This window comes from Gobius niger, assembly GCF_951799975.1.
Source record: "Gobius niger genome assembly, chromosome: 15".
Lineage (NCBI taxonomy): Eukaryota > Metazoa > Chordata > Actinopteri > Gobiiformes > Gobiidae > Gobius > Gobius niger.
In genome coordinates this window covers 3,945,970-3,967,316 of record NC_136866.1, presented here as the reverse complement: position 1 = coordinate 3,967,316, position 21,347 = coordinate 3,945,970, and the positions used below count along the sequence as shown (strand labels likewise).

At 40.9% G+C, this 21,347-nt stretch overlaps 1 protein-coding gene across 1 annotated transcript in view; it reads right to left on the bottom strand.

The window, feature by feature from the left end:
* The window catches only part of znf395b (zinc finger protein 395b), a gene marked incomplete at its 5' end in the record, with an annotated part of 32,157 nt that extends 11,277 nt beyond the window's left edge, over positions 1-20,880 (bottom strand). Inside the window, 8 exons of the mRNA XM_079572535.1 lie at positions 881-1,238; positions 3,084-3,184; positions 3,286-3,485; positions 4,624-4,736; positions 11,647-11,762; positions 12,107-12,203; positions 19,090-19,240; positions 20,853-20,880. Coding sequence (XP_079428661.1) covers positions 881-1,238; positions 3,084-3,184; positions 3,286-3,485; positions 4,624-4,736; positions 11,647-11,762; positions 12,107-12,203; positions 19,090-19,240; positions 20,853-20,880 — 1,164 coding nt within the window. The remainder of the gene's footprint in view (positions 1-880; positions 1,239-3,083; positions 3,185-3,285; positions 3,486-4,623; positions 4,737-11,646; positions 11,763-12,106; positions 12,204-19,089; positions 19,241-20,852) is intronic.
* Positions 20,881-21,347: the final 467 nt, after the last annotated feature.

Sequence of the window (21,347 nt, the reverse complement as noted above, 5' to 3'; positions counted from 1 at the left end):
GAGCGCAGTCTGTAATAAAGTCAGCTCTATGTGGATTATTGGATTTACACTAAACAATTCTCCAGTTTGTTGCTTCTTCTCTCTGGCCACACATCAAATGGTATCGGTTTCTGGTATCGGGACTTCATGAATGAATATGAGTACGAGTACAAGCATGTGGTATCGGCCCGATACCCGATACTGGTAACGGCATCGGTGCATCCCTATTTGACACAATTTGCTGGAAAAGAAATGACAATTTGTAGCCTAATGGAAGTGAAATGTCTCAGTAATATCGTTTTCAGAATATCGCATAAGTTTTTTATTCATATTGTGCAGCCCTAGCGGTAACTGTACGTAGAAAGACAGTCAGAAGCAACTAACAACTCTGTTTGGAAAACAATAAAGCCAAACCAACATAGTAAACGAGCAATAAAACTAAAACATAAACAGTGAAGTGGATGGTGACGATCAATGAAATCCATGTGCCACAGACATTACCACATGATGACATAATGATACTCGTGGACAAAAGGAAACAAACACCGGCTGTGAATCGAACCAAAGTAAACGTACAACACAATGAGGGCTTGATTTCATTTCAATGGGGACGGTTGCTTTAGGACTAGCACTTGCTATTGAGTGGCTTTTAGAAACCACAATCCATTAAGAGCCTACGTCAATACCACAAAGCTGCTCTTCTGTGTGGCTTCTGATTGGCAGGTGAGTGGAAAGGGATAGAGTTTGACAGACAAAAGGTTACAGTTGTCTCGTGCACACCGCGGCTGAGAGGATTAGGGAAAAGCTCGTCAATACGGTGACTCGGTGGATGTGATTACTTCCTGAACCCACTGTTTGGGGCCAGCTGCAACAGGAAGTGAGTGCATAATGTGCTCCGTACCTGGTAGAGATGTTCGGAGTGGATCTGCCAGAAGCTGCTGGGCGCCGACTGGCTGAGGGGGCTGGGTTTGCTGTGTCCCGGGCCGGAGCTGGAGTTGGACCTGGGTCTGTGGGCAGGAGGGATCTGGAGTCCGGAGGCCCCGGCAGAGGAGTCACAGGGAGCGCCCCAGCCGAGGTGAGCGCCCTGCCCCCCCACCGGCTGCTGAGGCTGAGGCTGAGGCTGAGGATGAGGCTGGGGCTGAGGCTGAGGCTGAGGCTGAGGCTGAGGCTGGGCCAGGGCCAGAGCGACGGTGTCCACAGACTCGCAGGAGATCTTGGTGTAGTAGAAGTCCTCCTCTCTGTGGGACTGCTCCGAACCCCTGCGGGACAACGAGGCAGACGGGACAGTGACTTAAGAGAGGCCCAAATATTCCACCGACCAGACAGAGCGCTCCCGCCTTCTGAAAATTTCATTCCCTCTTCATTTTTAATGCCGTGTTCCCAAATCGGCAAAGCTCTGCTCCGCAAAGAGTCTGAGTGTACGCAATGTACTTTTGGTTCGCACAAAATTAAGGTAAATTACAACAAACGATTATCAACACACCAAAGTTTAGTTGGTCTTCAGGACTCTTTACGAACTGGCCCTTTCATAGAACTTATCATGAAATCAATAAATGTATGGCTGCAGAGGGGACCACAGCAAGAACGCATGAAACTAAAGCTGTCAATTTATGTTTATGCACATAAAAATCTCAGAAAATCTACAAAACAAGAAATATGTAGAGCAGTGTTTCCCAACCAGCAAAAAAAAAAAAAATATATATATATATATATTTTAGTCGACTAAAATAAGACTAAATAAAAATGAAAGGGAGAGACTAAAATCATTCAAACTTCTATTGAGCCTCAGATCATGTAAATTCTCTGCCAAAGGATCAGCTCTGAGCTTTGTTCATGTGGAGCAGCTCCATGAAGCAGAGGAGCAACATTAAATATAATTATAATGAATATTATCAATGCAAAGTCGACTAAATTAGTCTTAAATTTAGTCGACTAAAACTAAACTAAAATCGAAATGTTTTTTTCAACTAAATCTCGACTAAAATTAAATTACATTTTAGTCAAAAGACAAAGACTAAAAATAAAATAAAATATGTTGTATGCCAACCAGGGGTACGGGGACCCCTTGGGGTACTTGAGCAGTTGGCAGGGGGTACTTGGACTTACCTCATATTTAAAAAGGAGGGGATAGAGATAGTTTCAATACTACTTTCAAAGAAAAGTTAGTTTTAATTATGATTTTGAGTAAATGCTTGATTTTGAGAGTATTTTTGCTGTATTTTGAATATTACACTCACTCACTCACTCACTAAATACTGAATAATCCATGTTTAGTTGCTTAATTTGCAGTGTTAATTTTGAAAACATATTTTAATTTAGTTTTAGTTTTAGTCTGACAAAAATGTAATTCGATTTTAGTCTAGTTTTAGTCGACTAAAATTGCAAGTAAATTTAGTCGACTAAATTTAAGACTAATTTAGTCGACTTTGCATTGATAATATTCATTATAATCATATTTAATGTTGTTCCTCTGCTTCATGGAGCTGCTCCACATGAACAAAGCTCAGAGCTGATCCTTTGGCAGAGGATTTACATTATCTGAGGCTCTTTCAGACGCTCAATAGAAGTTTGGATGATTTTAGTCTCTCCTTTTCATTTTTATTTAGTCTTATTTTAGTCGACTAAAATATCTGGACATTTTAGTCATAGTTTTAGTCTCATGAGAAACTTTTAATTTAGTTTTAGTCCAATTTTAGTCGGAAAAACTATCACTTTGACTAAAATTAAGACTAAATATTTTAGTCGACGAAATGAACACTGTTAATTTGTTAAGATTTTGGCAGGATCTTTGAGTTAGGGGGTACTCGGAGTATAAATTAATGTCTCAAGGGGTACATGGGACAAAAAAGGTTGGGAACCACTGATGTAGAGAATAACTCAAATTTAACAAAATGTCAGCTGGAACCTAATAAATGTAAGACGAAATGTAGTCACCCCTGACGTAAACTGATGAAACCTAAACAACAGTCTTCCCTAGATTCAGAGTGGGTCAACTTAATAAATACTATACTAAATATAAAGTCAGACGGTTGTACCGGATAAGGAAGTTAACAAACATTGATGATGCATAAGAAAGTGTGAGTAAGAGGGCATTGTGTGCTCACCCCAGATGCAGAACCCGGATGTGCCTCTTGATCCCCACAGATGAAGTCAGCACCTTGCCGCAGTTTGGCCACAGACACTTGTAGACGCCTCTGAATGTGCTCTGTGGGAAAACAACAACAAACCGATCAGTTTTCTCGCTGGCGTCCGTAACGTGCCAAAGATCCAAACACATACATGTAGAAATAAAAAAAAGGTACGCACTTTTGTTTTTTTGGCGTTGAGCTCGTCTCCCTGCTCCAGCTCCATGGGCAGCCCCTCGTCCGGGCTGCTGTCCGCCTCGGTGACGGAGGGAGAGGGGGCGGGGCTGACGTGGCCGTGGTCCCAACTCCAGTACCCGCTGCTGCCGCTGTCCGAGAGCTCGCCCCCGCCGCACTCCATGTCCACGGACGAAGAGGACACGGCTGTAGGGCGACGGAGAGGGGATGCTTAAAGCTTAAAGGTCGCAACAGCAGCTAAACTGTTATGCTGCGTCTACACCAAACGCGGCCGGCGCCTCCAAAGCGTCAGGTTTACATTTAAAATACATGGAGGACGCGCCTCCGGGGGGCGTCAGGAGGTCCCGCAGCGCCTCACGCGCCTCCTGTGCGGCGCGTTTTGAGGTTTTTCGCGCTTGGTGAGCTTCTGACGCGCCTCCAGGGCGTCGAGCGCGGCCGACGCTCGAGTTGGGAAATGTTGAACTCTTTGGCGAAATTCGAGAGCGTCGACCAATCAGGAGCTTTCCTCCCACAGTGACGTTGTAGCTGAGCCACCGGGGCAGATCCTACGCCGGCCCCACAGATGTAAACAAGTCACGGAGGTTTAGCTTCATTGTGAACCGGAGCTACAGCCACTCTGGGATTTTTACAAAGACACATCAGTGTTTCTTTATCTAAACACCAGGATTAAAAGCGGCGACAAGAAAGGTTATTTCAGAGGCTGAATCTGTGCTGGGAATGTGTTTGGGCCTCGAGGAGCCTGTTGTAGCATTAGCACCAGAGAAAGCTAATGCTAAACTAAACCTCCGGTCCTCACGTGAAAACGAGAAATATGCACAAATAAAGTCAATAAAGAACAATGATCACACACTGAGCTGGGCTGATGTTGGAGTTTATTACTCACATCATCTACAATTAGCTCCGGGAGAAAACCACAGCTTGTTAGCTCAGTTAGCTCCGTTAGCTCGCATTGAGCTCCGTTTTTTCTCCCATGACAACAAGCATTAAGCACTAATAACGTCAATGAATCCGTAACGACATAGAGCAGCTTTATGACGATCACACACTGAGCCGCCTTCACGCATTTGTGGTTTATTGCAGACTTTTATTAACAATGAAATGTAGCAGGTGTATTTCAGGCAAGAGCTACTTCCAAAATGGCTACGAACAGACTCTGAGCTGACGGGCGGCCAGAGCGTCTTGGCGCTCGGTGACATTTGTGACAAGCGTCTGACTTTAGTAAAGCACAAGCGTCCAACGACGGGCTTGAGGCGCGTTTTTGACGCCCAAAACGCGTTTGGTGTGGACGCAGCAGGCATTTGGAAGAAAACTGAGTGACACTGACCTGGTCCTGGATCAGTCTGGGGCGGACTCTGCACCACAGGACTACAGGACAGACTGGTCAGCACCATCGCCGCCATAATCTCGTCCATCTCCACAGACTCAGGGCTGCGGAAGCTGAGTACACACAAACAACAGGTTTTTCCTTGTTAGGAGGGCGGGTACTAGCAAAGGCTGCCCATAGACTAACATCAACTAAATCATGTGTAAAAAAGAAGAGAAAAGATTAGTGCGACAAGTCCGTTAGCTGCCGGGACAGACGCTGTAGCTTACAAATGCTCTCACGTGAACAATAACAGTATTTTAATCATCATTGTGGTTTTAAGATGAGGAGTAGGGTTTATGCACCCGATTCTAGGGATGCACCGATACCGCTACCAGTATCGGGCCGATACCACATACTCGTACTCATTCCTGAGGTCCCGATACCAGAAACCGATACCATTTGTCGTGCGTCTAGCGCAGCTACGAGGCGCAGCTACGAGGCGCAGCTACGAGGCGCAGCTCTCAGCTGAGGAGAGAAGAAGCAACAAACTGGAGAATTGTTTAGTGTAAATACAATAATCCACATAGAGCTGACTTTATTCCAGACTGCGCTCTCTAAACCAGAGTCTGAGCTGGATTTAACCAGAGCTTAATGTTGTTAGAGCTGCAGCGTCTGCAGTGTTTACAACATACAGGCTAACGTTGCTAACTCACGGCTAACAGTTTTGGCCATTCTGACGCCGCTTTATGCCCAGGGGTTTATTCATCTGTAAAACTAACCCAGCGACTAAAAAGTCCACAGAAAATCCAAATCAAAGACATACAGCATGTTTATATTGAGGGAAAATGAGCTGCAGCAGAACAATGAAAACGCTGTAGCTACTCGCTAAGTTACTACAAACACACGAGAAAATCTACAGGAGCTGAAGTAAAGACGAAAAGAGACCATTTAAATAACCATCTCAATACTATTGTTAAATAAAAACACATAAATGAATAAAGCTCAGGCATTGGGAGCTTTAGGACATGGGCTTTTCTGTCTATGATGGACAGAGACATAAAAATAAAAAATTATATTGAATGAAAATAAATAAATAAATGGCATCAGCACAATTCTAATATAACTGCTCTTAAATGTGTCGCCTACTTTACTTAAGGAAATGTACATGAGTAAATTTACTCATTACAAAAAAAAGTAAGAATGTTGAAGAAAATGCCTTGTACTCGTATCGGTATTCGGTATCGGCGAGTACTTCAATCAAAGTACTCGTATCGGTTTTAGAAAAAGTGGTATCGGACTTCCGGGTTGAGCTACTGACATGACTGCAGCATAGCGAGGCAGCTCCCGACTCGAGAGCTATTTAAACCCCTTCAAGTAATATTTATCATGAGAATATACTAAGGTGAAATCGTATTTAAGGGGTCTGGATTAGATGTTGACCAGAGGGAAATCAAAACTTGGAATTAACACGGGCGAAAACTGCGTAGAAGTGGAAAGTACATCGGAGCTAGCAACGAAGCTACTGTTAGCAGAGAGCGAGGTATCGGAGTTAGCAGAAGAGATACCGCCACCGGATGAAATGTCGGACCTGGACACTATTCTACGTGAATTAAGAGATTTTCGCCGAGAGAATGCGGAGTCCTTCAAAGGTATCAGAGATGACATAAAACAAACGAACAGCAGAGTGGAAGAGGCTGAACGACGCATAATGGAGTCCGAGGACCGGATACAAAACATGGAGGACGCAACTTTGGAGTTGTTAGAGTTACAAAAACGCTTTGCAGACAGACTGACGGATCAAGAGAGTCGATCAAGGAGGGACAATATCAGGATTCATGGGATAAAAGAACAAGCCGAAGACGGAGCCCCATCGATGGATGTTTTTATTGGAACCTTATTGAAAGAGAAGCTTGGGCTACCAGCATCACTTGAACTCAACATTGAAAGAGCTCATCGTGCGCTGGCGGCGAGACCCCCTAGTGATGCTCCACCAAGATCGATTGTTGTGAAATTCCAAAGTTTCAGAGTGAAAGAAGCAATAATCAAGGCAGCGTGGCAGAAAAAGGGATTTATGTTCGAGGGACGGAAGATAAACATTGACCACGACTACGCGCCGGACATTCTGAGACAACGGAAAGAATACGCAGAGATGAAGAGGGTGCTTAAAGAAAAGAAAATACGATTTCAGATGCCATTTCCTGCAAAGTTCCGGGTGTTTTACGAAGAAGCTCCGACAACATACAACTCGGCAGAGGAGGCGTCAAAAGATATGGTGGCAAGAGGATTTAAGGTGACGATTGTGAACCCAGCGGAAACCGTGGTGGAGAGGATAAAGCGCCTAACGTGGAGCACAGGTCGAGGCCCGAGGGGAGGAAAGAAAGCGACGGGAGGAACGCTCGGGTATGTCCAGAAACTGCAAATGTTTAGGAGGGAGCAGGACCCGAAAGACTGATCCAGATGTTACAAGGCGGACACAAAATAAGTTCAAGATGAAGGATTAGAATAACCGTGTTAGTAGAAAGACATTTAAGAGTATATTTCCCATATGGTGTGATTTAATAGTTGGGACTGGTAAAGCTGGACTGCCAGTGATTCGTGTATAGTTTTTTTTGTTCAACGAGGGCCCTCTGGCGGTTTCGTTTCGGAGGCCATCCCTCGGAGTCTATTTTAGGCTTGGTCAGGGTCAAGATGGAGACCTCACTTTTGGAAGTCCTTTTAATTTTGGTTTTGAAGTTTAAAGATTTTGGTTTGTTTGGTTATGTTTTTGTTGTTGTTCAGTGTTCTGGTAGCATGGTGAAAATTGTGATTGTTAAATATGTTTTTTTTTTATCAGGGGGTATGAATATAATATAACGTGATGGCTTTCAATAATAACCATGTCAAAATAATTTCGTACAATGTAAATGGGCTTCTCCATCCAATTAAAAGAAGCAAAATTCTCAGTAAAATTAAAAAAGATGGAGCAATGATAGCTTTCTTGCAGGAAACACACCTAGGGGAAAAGGAGCATGATAAATTAAAGAGAAATGGATATACTCAGGTGTATGCGGCTTCATATAATTCAGGTCATAGGAGAGGGGTAGCGATATTGATATCGGGTAAAATCCCCTTTCAGAAGTTATTAGTCATTAGTGATAAAGAAGGTAGATATGTTCTAGTCAAGGGAAGACTAGAAGGGGTACTTATCACTTTGTTAAATATATATGCACCTCCAGGCTCGGAGTGGGCATTTTATAGGCGAATGTTTGACTTGATGACAACAGAGGGGGAAGGGATTTTAATTGCAGGAGGGGATTTAAATCAGAGGTTAGACCCTCATCTAGATACATCTTCACAAACGTCTCCAAAAACTGTAATTGCAAAAAAAGTTAAAGATATGATGGGAGAACTGGGGATCATGGATGTATGGAGAGAATTGAACCCAGCCATTAGAGACTATACCTTTTACTCATCACCGCACAATAATTACTCAAGAATTGATTATTACTTGATGTACAATACAGACAGACACAGAGTGGGGAATTGTGAAATCGGTGTGATGGACTTATCAGATCATAGTCCCGTGTATTTAAACCTGCAGTTGACACCTGAAAAAAAAAAAACAATATGGAGAATTAATACAATTATACTGAAGGGTAGGTGGAAGGAGGAAATAGAGATAGAAATTAAAAGATATTTGGAAGAAAATGATAATGGAGAGGTATCGCCGCCAGTTCTTTGGGATGCATGTAAGGCTGTGTTAAGAGGGAAAATAATTGCCAAAACGGCCTTTCTGAAAAAGCAGAGACAAAGGACCTTAGATGCACTCCATGTAGATCTTCAGAAACTAGAGCAAGAACACAAACAAAAACCAAATAGGGATACTACTCAAGAAATAAAAAAGAAGAAAGCAGAGATAAATGAAATCTACTCGGAAGAAATACAGAGAAAGATTTTGTTCACAAAGCAAAGATATTATGAAATTGGCAGTAAATCAACAAAATTATTGGCCTATAAATTAAAAAAGCAGCAGGCAAGAAATTGTATTTATGGAATAAGAGATCACCAGAATAAGAAAATTAATTACAAAACAGAGGATATTCAAAAATCTTTTGAAATATACTACACAAAATTATATGCTCAATCACCCAGTGATGATCACGAAAAAATTGATTCATTTCTAGAGAAATTGGTGTTACCAAAGGTATTGGAAGATCAGAATGAATGTTTGATATCAGAAATTACTGCACAAGAAATAATCATGGCGATATCTAAATTAAAAACTAATAAAGCTCCAGGGGCTGACGGATACACCTCAGAATGGTACAAGGTGTATAAGGAAATATTAATTCCGGTGTTACAAAGAACATTTAATTGGGTGTTGAAGAAAGGGGAAATCCCATGTTCATGGCGAGAGGCTATCATTTCTGTAATACCAAAGGAAAACAAGGATGAGTTGGAATGCTCGAATTACAGACCTATCAGTGTACTAAATCAGGATTATAGATTGTTTACTGCAATTTTAGCGCGACGAATAGAGAAGGTTTTGCCAGGTATAATTCAATTGGATCAGACTGGCTTTATAAAAGGGAGGCAAACTCAAGACAACATCAGGAGGACATTACATGTCATGCAGCATATAAAGGATAAAAATATTGAGGCAATCATTATGGGGTTGGATGCCGAAAAGGCATTTGACTCTGTCAGATGGGACTTCTTATATAAAGTGTTGCAAAAATTCAACTTTCATGAAACATTAATAAAAACAATACAAGCTCTGTACACAAATCCAACAGCTCGGGTTAGGATCAATGGGAGCTTATCAGATGTCATCTCACTAAAGAGAGGATGTCGCCAGGGCTGTTCGGCAAGTCCGTTGCTGTTTGCAATCTTTTTGGAGCCATTGAATCAATTGATAAAACAAAATGAGAAGATAAAGGGTATTGATATCAATGGAGATCAGCATAAACTGGCGTTATTCGCGGATGATGTTTTGATATATTTGTCAAGTCCTAATGTATCTTTGCCTGAACTAATGTCAGATATTGGTATATTTGGGCAATTATCAGGTTACAAAATAAATGTCCAGAAAACACAGGTTCTCACATATAACTATATTCCATCTGAAATTATAAAAAAAAGTTATGATATTAATTGGAACTTGAAATCATTGAAATATTTGGGGGTTAATTTGACACATGATTTATGCCAACTGAAAACTGCAAACTATGGTCCACTGATAGCCAAGATAAAAGAGGATATTGAAAGGTGGAATTTAATTCCGTTTACGACAATAGCATCTAGAGTTGAGGTGATTAAAATGAATATTCTCCCGCGCATACTATATCTGTTTCAGAACCTTCCTGTGGAAATACTAATTAAGGAATTTATAGAATGGGACAAATTTCTTTCAAGGTATATTTGGCAAGGGAAAAGACCCAGAATAAGATATAGGACTCTGCAGCTACCGAAAGGAAAAGGAGGGCTAGCCCTTCCATGCTTCAGAAGCTACTATCAAGCGGCACAAATTAGAATTTTGTTGAATCTGTGCAACCCGTCGTACTCGGCAAGGTGGAAAGAAATTGAAGTTAATATGATAAGAGGAGTTCCAATTCAGGCACTAATCGGGGATATTAAATTAAGACAACAGTATAGTAACAACATCAATCCATGGCTTGACCTTTCATTAAAAGTATGGTTTGAAATAGTCTTAAAGAATGATTTGTCAAATCAATGTAAACTTCTAAGATGGATAGGATTTGACTCGGACTTTATGCCTAATAAAAGTGATGGGAGATTTAAAAGCTGGGAACAGGGTCCACACATGTTTTGGGAATTGCTGGAAAATAATAAGTGTAACAGCTTCCAGAACATCAAAGAACGGTGGGGCTTGGTGAGCCAAGACTTTTATAGGTTTTTACAATTGAGGCACTACTTAGAGCACAATATTAAACAAGATTTTTTTGACATGGAGTCAGTAGTAATTAAAATGTTTGTCTTGTCTTACCAATCCAAACTGAATAGGAAATTAATTTCAAAAATATATACTGGATTGGAAAATTTAAAAGGAGATGATACTGAATATATTAAAAGGAAATGGGAATTTGAAGCCAATATTAATCTGACAGAGGAGGAATGGGACAGTATAAATCAACAAATTTGGAAAACAACATCTTCCTTAAGGTGGAGAGAGCATGGATGGAAAAATGTAGTGAGATTTTTCAGGACTCCAGCTCAGACAAAATATCGGGACACAAGCTGTTGGAGACAGTGTGGTGAGGCAGTGGCAAATCATGTTCACATTTTTTGGGGTTGCCCTTTAATAAGAAACTATTGGACAGAGCTTAAAAACTGTATGGAAAAAGTGCTTAAGACAAATCTTCCTTTTACTTTTGAAACTTTTTATTTGGGTAAAATTGAGTCAAATCAAAAAAATGTGAACTTTAAAATGTTAAATATTATGTTATTAGCAGGAAAAAAGGGTGTTACAAGAAAATGGATAAAAACTGATGTGCCAAGAAAAGAAACTTGGTTTGATGTGATGCATGATATTTACGTAATGGAAAAGTTGACATACGCTTTGCGTTTGGAAACAGAAACGTTTGATAGAATATGGAAAGGATGGTTGGGGTTTATTAAACCATTAAGATCAGACTTTATTTGAGAGATGGTTCACGGATTGTGTACCTGTGTAACGCTACCAATTTTTGTTAAGTTTTATTTTTATTTGTTTATGGGTTTGGGTTTTGTTTATTGTTCTGTATATATATAAATATATATACACATAAAAAAAAGGGGGGCGAGACCAATCTTGATATTTGTTAGGACATTGATGGTGGACTAAATGTTTTAAGTTAAAGGACGCCTTTGTAAAGGTGAAATTAGTATATTGTGTTTTGAACGCTCATAGTGCTGTCATTGATTTGTATAATGTCTGTCAAAAATAATAAAAAATAGAAATTAAAAAAAAAAAAAAAAAAAAAAAAAAAGAAAGAAAAAGTGGTATCGGTGCCTCCCTACCCGATTCAAATACATAAAGTGAAACGAGTGTCCGCCCCTCACCTGTAGGATGAGTCTCTGTTACCGGGCTGCATGGGCGGCCTCGCTGACAGGCCGTTCCAGTTTGAAGTCTTGTTCAGTCCACTCTCGCACATGATCTTTCCAGTCTGTGCACATGCCTGAAGAAAGTAGTTGTTACTGAAATGCTACGACAGCAGTCCAAACTTTTTCATTGGTTTGTGTAGTCTGAAAGTAAACGAACAAGCTCCCTCCCCCCCCTCCTCATGATTGCATCAGACACAGGAAAGCTCGTCTCACTGGTCAAAGCGATAGCACGGGATTCCCATCAGTTACTGAAATCAGCAGAATGTGGGGCTTCCGAAAAAAAACATGACGTATACCACCCGGTCAACCAGACTATTAAACGATCACTTTAAGTAACACAATGCTCAGGCGTCCAAAGTGTTTAAAAAAAAAAGCCTAAATATGGCATTACGACTTATATTAATGGCTCCGTAATGACCTGCATGTCGGGAACTGGGGTGGGGGTGGGCGGCCCCGTAGCTGCCATGGTGCCAGTGCCCGCTGTTACAGGGACTCCAAGTCGTCGCTCCACCTCCCTGCACAAAAGAGGCAAAAACAACCAACTTCAGCATCGACAAAACATACAAATCGTGCTAAAATTATAAAAAACGTCATAAAAAAAAATCATCAAATAGGAACAAAGTGTCAAACTTGCAGCCGGATACGGTTCGGTGAAGGTACAATAGAAGGGCCGCAGTGTGTCGAGCGAGCAGCAGCTTCCTCCCCGGTTAAACCATCAGCTGGTCGGACTATCTCTCAGGAACAGGACGGCGACGGGCCGACCTCGCGGTTTTGTGGCATTAGCGACATGTGAGCGATAACGTGCTCCTCAGACAGAACAATGTTTGGTTTGGGTGCATTGACCGGGGCCTGTTACTGGGGTAAAATGAGGTAATGCTGCATTCAGGGACCACAGGAGACAAGAAAGATAGAACCCTCCCCTCCCTTAACGCCGCCAGTTCAACTGCAACTGGGAAACAACAATCAACGAAAGACCACATCGCATTTAGTTATGTTGGTGTTGTTGTTTGCACTGCAGAAAGTGGATTCTAAGCAAGTAAAAAATGTCTTACTTTAAGAAATAAGTTCTTATTTTTTCCCTAAAAAGTAATAATGTTTTGCCGAGCAAAGTTTTCTTGAGAAAAAAAATCTTATTTTAGGAAATAAATTCTAGTCATTTCTTGTTCAGATATATTTGCTAAAAACATGCTAAGTTTTCTTGTAACAAGAAAGAAAAACTTCTTGAATCTTCTTCAACTTTAGACAAAGAGTATTTTCTTATTTTAAGAAAAACTAAGATCACAGCAACTCTTAATTTAAGAACTGATTCTCACAGAGAGAAAATACATTCCATTCTTTAAAGTGGGCGGCTCGGTGGCACAGCGGTTAGAGCCTCAGCTCCACAGCTCGAAGGTCCTGGGTTCGATTCCCACCAGGACAGGGCCTTTCTGTGTGGAGCATGTTCTCCCCGTGTCTACCACTAAAAACATGTACAATAGGTGAATCCTCCAGCAGGTGATTCTGACCATCAGCCTGGCTCCACATCATGGAGACGGGACCCCGGCTGCGGGCAATACTTTCCTTAAATATTAGTATTTATTAAGAACATTTTGCTTAAAAATGTGCGTAATTTAGAACATTTTTTCTTAAATCAAGCAACATTTAAGTAAAATATCCACAATTTCTCACTAAATAAGAATGTTTTCCTTAAATTATTCAATTTTCTGAGGACATTTTGCTTAATTCAAGCTATTTATTTGCTTAAATGTAGTGTTTCTTTCTTGTTTTATGAAGAAAAATATTCTATAAATAAGAATTCTTAGCAAGAAAAAAATGCTGACCCCATTGGCAGAATTTTTCCTTAAAACAAGACAAAACGTCTCATTTTAAGATTTTTTTCCTTGTTTTTAGGAGGGTTCTTTTTGCAGTGTGTTTACTGCTTGTTCATCATTTTCGTTCCTTTATATCTATTCTACTTCTTTACATAATGTTTACAAACCCGGTCCTCCGGCTCGGGAGTCCTGACCAGGCCGAGCTTGAGGTCTGGAGGTGGGTCCGAGGTGCGGGGCTGCGGGGGCCCATTACTCCTGATAAGCTATTGCAGATGAAGGGTGGAATAGATCAGATGCAAAGGACAATAAAGTAAGCCTCATTTTGTTCAGATGTATTTGAAACTTTAAATCTAAGTCTCTGTATTACAATTGTTTGGACAAATGTAATAATTACGACTTAACAGCAAATGTAACTGTCAACTAGGGCTGAAACAACTAATCGATTATTGAAATAGTTGTCAACTGTTTTACTAATCGATTAATCGTTTTCTAGTAAACACAAGACGACTTAAAAAGAGCAAAAATGACATTATTTTGTTTTTGATGGAAACCTACTTTGTTTTACAAGTTAGGCTCTTTAGTGTTTTGTACATTGAAAATTTCATAAATATCTGTCTGTGTCTCATCCAGTCATAAAGCAGAATTGGCACAACACTGCAAAAAGTAATTAACTAGATCAGTATAAACATCTCAATTTGAGCATAATACTCCAAATTTTAGCTGGTTTGACTAGTTAAGAAGTTGTTGGGCATTTGTCCTGGATTATTTCACTTGTTCTGAGATGTTTCTGACTCGTTTCGATACATTTCGTCCTTATTTCAGGTCATTATCTTTGCCAATGGGGTAAGAAAAACGGTCTGATCTCATTGGCAATTTTACTTTCTTATTTCAAGCAAGATTTACCCAATCAATCAATCAAAGTTTATTTGTATAGCACCTTACAACAACACAAGGAAGACCAAAGTGCTTCACAGAAAGATAAAACAATATTAAAAAAATCAATCAATCAAACAAGTGCGATCTAAGTCTTAAAAGCTAGTTTGAACAGATGTGTCTTCAATCTAGACTTAAAGAGGGACAGGTCCGTGAGAACACGCAGACTGAGACTACCCTAGGACTGGTCTGAAATGTCCTCAAACAAGCAAAGTAAACTCGGTCCGATCAGGAAAAATGTCTAAATTAGCGAAAAATGCTCAAAACAAGATACATTTCCTCAATTCAAGTCATTTAAGACAATGCTTGATATTTACTTTTTGTAGTGTAAGAGCCTGCAAAAACACTCACTTTAAGTTCAACATGTCCTCAAGTGATGCCACTACAGCATTATGTGATTAAAAAAAATGAAAAAATACCATTCACAGCTAAGCGGTTAATCGATTAATCGTAAAAAATATTCGCTAGATTAATCGATTACCACAATAATCGTTAGTTGCCGCCCTACTGTCAACCCAACCCAAAGAATAAGCTTGACTAAGTAAAGCATGGCAGCCTAAGCCTCTGCGTCATTTGTTTATATGCATGAGCTCGTCCACTTCTTTTCCCGTGTCACGAATCAAAATCAGTCAAATATTAAAGCGGGGGTTTTTCTGTTCAAACTGAATTTTTTTTAAACTTTTGGCCCAAACTCGTGTCTCGCTCTCACAATGCCTCCTGCAAATCTAAAGAACAATGTGATGCACGTCTTTCACACTCGTCAACAGCTTTCCACCACCCCCAAAACAACAGGCTAAAATTATTCTACTTTGTTCAATAAATATAGGTATAGACATTGCAGCAAGGTCTGTTTTTTTTTTTGCTGTGATTACAACATACACAGGAAAAATAATTTACTCTACCCAGCATTCATGTTTCAACTAACAATATCTAGGCATTTTAGAGGCAAATATACAAACCTGGCCAATATTTACTACGTCCTTAAAGCAGTACTAAGTAACTCTTCCCCCTAGAGGCCATAAGCGCAACTGCAGGTGTCGTAGCAAGTTACGAATTTTTAACTTATTAATTGTCTGTGAGAGTAAATACTACGCTGACAGGAAAGGCGAAGGGAGAGAGGGTTACTGTGCATCCAATTATACAACGGAAATATTTTTTTTCACTCAAACTTTGCTGTAAATACTGTTTAAAGTGACGTTAGCCCGCAGTTAGCTTTGCCCGTTAGCATGTTAGCTTCTTCTTCGTGATTACATTAGTGTGTATTGCTTTCTCCGCACCGGGGGCAGTCAAGTTGCAAACATGGTTTTCTGTCCAGAGACACCAGGGGGCGATGAAAGACCCTCCAATCATCCCATAAACACTTGTATCACCCCCACAGGGACTACGGAAAGGATTTATTAAGGTAAACACGTTACTTAGTACTGCTTTAATTTGTTCTTCCGTGATGCTTTACATGTTTGGTTCAGGTGCTCTGAGGTTCTCCTGGTTTAAAGTTAAAGTTCCCTCCTTTGCGTCTCTTGGCGTTGGGACTGAAAAACAGCCCTGGACTCTGACCAGCCTGGCCCAAATTACCCCCCGCCTTAACGGAGCGCATTTTCTCCAGTTCGGCTTTACCCAAATCTAAAAGCTTCTCGGCTGGAGAACGACAGCGTAACGCCTCATTTGAAAGCTGAGACCTACAAAGTGATTGGAGCGTTTTTTGTCATAGTTTTGTTGTTCCTTCATTACTTTTTGTGACTTTTTGTTGTGTTTTTGTCATTTTTTTGTCACATTTTTTTGTTATGGTTCTGTTACGTTTTTGTGGCCTTTTCGTTGCTTTGTTGTTGTGTTTTTGTCGACTTTTCATCACATTTTTTGTTGATTTTCCGGCACATTTTCGCTTTGTTTTCATCCTCGTTTTCGTCGCTATTTTGATGCTTTTCTTTTCAGCTTTTAGATTTGGGTAAAGCTCGGTTAAGGCCCCGCATTTACTGACTCGTAACAGTGTTAATTTCGTCGACTAAAATATTTAATTTTAGTCAAAGTGTTATTTTTGACGACTAAAATTGGACTAAAACTAAATTAAAAGTTTCTCATGAGACTAAAACTGTGACTAAAATGTCCAGATATTTGAGTCGACTAAAATAAGACTTAATAAAAATGAAAAGGAGAGACTAAAATCATCCAAACTTCTATTGAGCGTCTGAAAGAGCCTCAGATCATGTAAATGTGTAGAAAGAAAATTGTGTAGAAAGGCCCAACCAGGGACATGAGCTGCAAATTAGCACTAGCTACAAGCTCTTCATGCATCGCATCAGCAGCAAATACTAATTGTAACTATGTTGGGCTGAAGCGACTAATCGATTAATCGACGACTAATCGATTATTGAAATAGTCGACAACTATTTTAGTAATCGATTAATCGTTTTCTGGTTCACACATGGAGCAAAAATTAGATAAAAAATTTAGTGTTTTTGATGAAATCCTATCTATCCTCCTATATTTAGGGTCTGTCGTGTTTTGTACATTGTAAATTTTATGAATAGAGCCTTCAAAAAACATTTCCCTTTAGTTTTACTCCATCAACACATCCTCAAACGGCGCCACCTAAGTTATAATGTGATAAAAAAAAATGAAAAAATATGTTCCTACACCATTCACAGCCAAGCGATTAATCGTAAAAATAATCGATCGATTAATCAATTACAAAATAATCGTTAGTTGCCGCCCTATAACTATGTTGATTGTATCGTCCCTGATAAATAAATAAAAAATAACAAATAATTCACTGTCCTGTTCCTGTTCCTTCCATACCTTAGCTATTGTGTGGAAATATGGGGGAATATCTATAAAACTAATATACAACCTATCTTTTTATTGCAAAAGAAAGCAGTTAGAGTGATCAGCCCCGCAGGAGACTTGGCTCCAACAAATCCACTTTTTATCAGACTAAATATCCTAAAATTGCATGATCTTGTTGATGTTTACACAGCAGTTGTGATGTACAAAGCTCACAATCTCAGGCTCCCTCAGTGTTTACAGGAGTTGTTTCAAACTAGAGAATCTATAAACAACCTTAGAGGAACTGATCTGCTACAGAAACCTCTGGTGCTCAGTAATACTAAGAGGAGGAGTTTATCAGTTAAAGGCGTTGATCTATGGAACGGTTTATTCAACTTAAGGCTCCAAAACTATTAAAGCATTTAAGAAAACGTACAAGTTAAACATGATAGAGACGTATAGAACACTTGAAGGAAAACCATTAGAAGAGAAGTCGATCGAGGATACATGGCATAATTTTTGTTTGTTGAAGTTTAAGTTTTGTGCTAAAGCGTTACCATTGTTGGTATTAGAGAAAGTGTATAATGTGTCATCTTTGGACACAGAGTCACAGTTGTAAAAGGGTTTTAGCAGAATAAGTCTTGGCTTCAGCCTAAACCCCTGTCGGTCAGGCATCATTTAGATTAAATTCTTACTGTATGTGTTTTCTTATTGTTTAATGTCTAAGATCTTTGGAAAACATGTGACTTAAATGTTCGTAATGACCGAAGAAAATAAATTAACTAACTAACTGTCAAATGAACAGGTTTGAGCTTTGTTCATGTGGAGCAGCTCCATGAAGCCGAGGAACAACATTAAATATGATTATAATGAATATTATCAATGCAAAGTCGACTAAATTAGTCTTAAATTTACTCGACTAAAACTAGACTAAAATTGAAAAGCTTTTTTTTGGACTAAATCTCGACTAAAATTAAACTACATTTTAGTCAAAAGACTCAAACTAAAATAAAATATGTCTAAATGAACCTTGCCTTGTAGACACGAGGTGAAACGAGGACGGTCTGATTCCCTTTTCTCACTGTGCGCCTGAACGCCTCACAAAGCCCGATTTCCCCGCAGCTCTCGGCCAATCAGCGCGCGGGATCCGTAGTAAACAAGCCTCAGCGCGTGGGCGGGGCGAGGCCTGTGATTGGCCGCTCGCGGATTTCGAGGCACACACCTCCGCTCGTGCAACGTGTTCGGACACGAGTCCTGCCGGGAGGGTCGGAGACGGGCGACCGTACGGGGCAAAAACAGAGCCCTTTTCCCACACAAACCCGCGGGTAACGAATAAAACAGCAACACCGGCAGATACACGGGGTCGGCGTGACGTAAAGTGACGTTTTAACTGGGAAATATGGTCGAAATAAGCGAACACCGCCGTCCACATCATCCAATGAAAACAAGTCTAACCCAAATATCGGCGCGTGCGTTTGTGCATTTAAAACTACAGCTGCTTTTCTGTGCACAAACCGAGTCAAACGTGTTCAAATGACATGCAGTTACTTTATTATAAACAGCACAGCAGGATAATGCGCAATAAGCTCCCGAGAGTGTGCTGTTTAGCGCCTGTCTTGCCGGGGGAGAAGCTCTCGCGCAGATAAAACCTCACGCTTCTGCACTCGCGACCACAGAAGCGCGAGGTCTCAGTCGATCTGCACAACATGTCGACTTTATCCGCCTGTAAACCGATTCCATCGCTGCTCCCCGACCCGGCGACGCAGATTTGAGACGGAGGGGGAAGAAGCGGCTCCTCCCCCAGCAAAGCGACAACAACATTTCTGACTTCGCCTTTTCCGCCATGCAGGGTTGTTTTTTTTACGCGCAGTCGAAGCAGCGCGTCTGGTGCACTCACGGATCCGGCGGTCCAGTCTTGGCACCTCGACGCGGACTCCTCCGGGGCTGGTCGTCGTCCTCCTGATCCTCCTCGCCGGCTTCGCTGTCTGTGTGTCTACGCCGGGGCTGAGCGATGTGCTCCAGTTTGACACGGCTGCGGACCGGAGCCCCTGCAGATGCACCACCGCGGATTCACCACCGCGGATCCACGACCGGCATTTGAGACAAGACTAAGATCATGCGACAACAACAGGGTCCAAGTGCAAATATCGGATAAAGATCTCTCCTAGTTTTATTTTCATTAAAATGCTGCTACAGGTCTCGAGTGCAGTGGGGGACTGGCCATATGCACAGAAGGGCCACTGGCTCTAGGGCCACCGCTCTGGCCTCTCACTTTACCTTCCCCTTGCCCCGGGCGTGACCGAGCTTTACCCAAATCTAAAAGCTTGAAAGAAAAGCATCCAAAAACAAAAATGTGCTGGAAAAGCAACAAAAAAGTGACAAAAAAGTGACAAAAATGCAGCGACAACGTGACAAAAAGTTACCATCACTTTTCTAGATCTTAGCTTTCAAATGAGGCGTTACAGTGTTGCTCTCCAGTCAAGAAGCTTTTAGATTTGGGCAAAGCCGAACTGGAGAAAATGCTCTCGGTTAAGGCGGGGGGTAAGAGGTTAAAGACGGGGTATTATGCTTTTTTCAGCCCCATAGCACCAGTCTATATCACACTACAATGATGACCAAACCTTCTGTTGGTCTGTAAATGCAGTAAATCAGAATAACTGCCTTGTATAAAATGTCTCTCAAAATGGCTGTAGTGAATGTCTTGAAATAGGCCTCTGTCTCTTTAAGAACCTCTGAGCCTTTCCGACACGCCCCCTCCACACGCTGTCTGTGGCATCAGTGGGGAGGGGGTTCTGCTGAGGAGCAGTGGTTGGTTACTCGGCTGGTGACGAAAGCTCGGAGGCGTCTCCAGGAGGTGGGGGCGTTCCTAGGAGGACTCAGGCAAACCTATCCCTAAAATGGCCGCCATCAGAGTTTTTACAGATTACTCAGAAATACGTGAATGTGCCAAGGCAACACTTCAGGCATGTTTTAATGAGGGAGTGACATAATAACATGATGTAAAGCTTGAAAAAGTCAATTTTGCATAACACTCCTCCTTTAAGATATGTATTTGTGGAAGTGTCACATTTACGCTAATTTGGGCCAGGCTGACCAGAGTCCAGGGCTGGCTTTCAGTCCCAGTCCAGCCCCTGCTCGAGTGGAAAATAAACAGACAACCACAAAAGGAATAAAGCTTTCCACGTTATAATTTATTTTAACAGAGATGGGCGTCCCTTTTATTTACTTAATCACTATGTTGTATCCAGATCCATCACTCAGATCCCGAAGTCGCTAAAACACCGCAGATAAAGGCTACAGTTCACTTCAAACCAACTCAGGGCGTGCAATAACACGGGACACCAAAAGCACCACCATGCAGACTCAGGATCGGGTTTGGCATGACCCGGGTTAACAGGAGCGATAATTGCAAACGTAAGTGAAGTGACCAAAACAAAAAAGACAAACAAACAAACAAAAACAAGGAAGGCGTGAGTCCGCTCGTACAATCAGTCTATACAATACATGTAGTGATGCCTCCCAGAACGGACTAACGCAAACAAAAACTATTTACAGGACAGCAGGAAGCGGTAAGAAATACTTCAATAAACAAAAAGATACATTACTTCATTACTAAAACACTTTTAATTATACCATTAAAACTCTTAAAATACCACATACCTGGCGTCGAATTCCCACGCCCAGTCATTCACAATTCTCCCGTATACGACGGTCTCCCATAAAACCATGTGACCCCATACAAAACAAACAGCACTTAACACTCTGATCACACAAGTAAAACATTCATCCAATTAAAAATATTCACCAAACGTGGTCACTTCTTTCAATAAAACACAGGGCCCAGCTAACGGCCTCAGTGTTATTTTTGACGACTAAAATTGGACTAAAACGAAGTTAAAACTTTCTCATGAGACTAAAACTGTGACTAAAATGTCCAGATATTTTAGTCGACTAAAATGAGACTATATAAAAATGAAAAGGAGAGACTAAAATCATCCAAACTTCTATTGTCAGTCTGAAAGAGCCTCAGATCATGTAAATTCACTGACAAATGAACAGGTTTGTGCTTTGTTCATGTGGAGCAGCTCCATGAAGCAGAGGAACAACATTAAATATGATTATTATGAAGTCGACTAAGTCGACTAAATTAGTTTT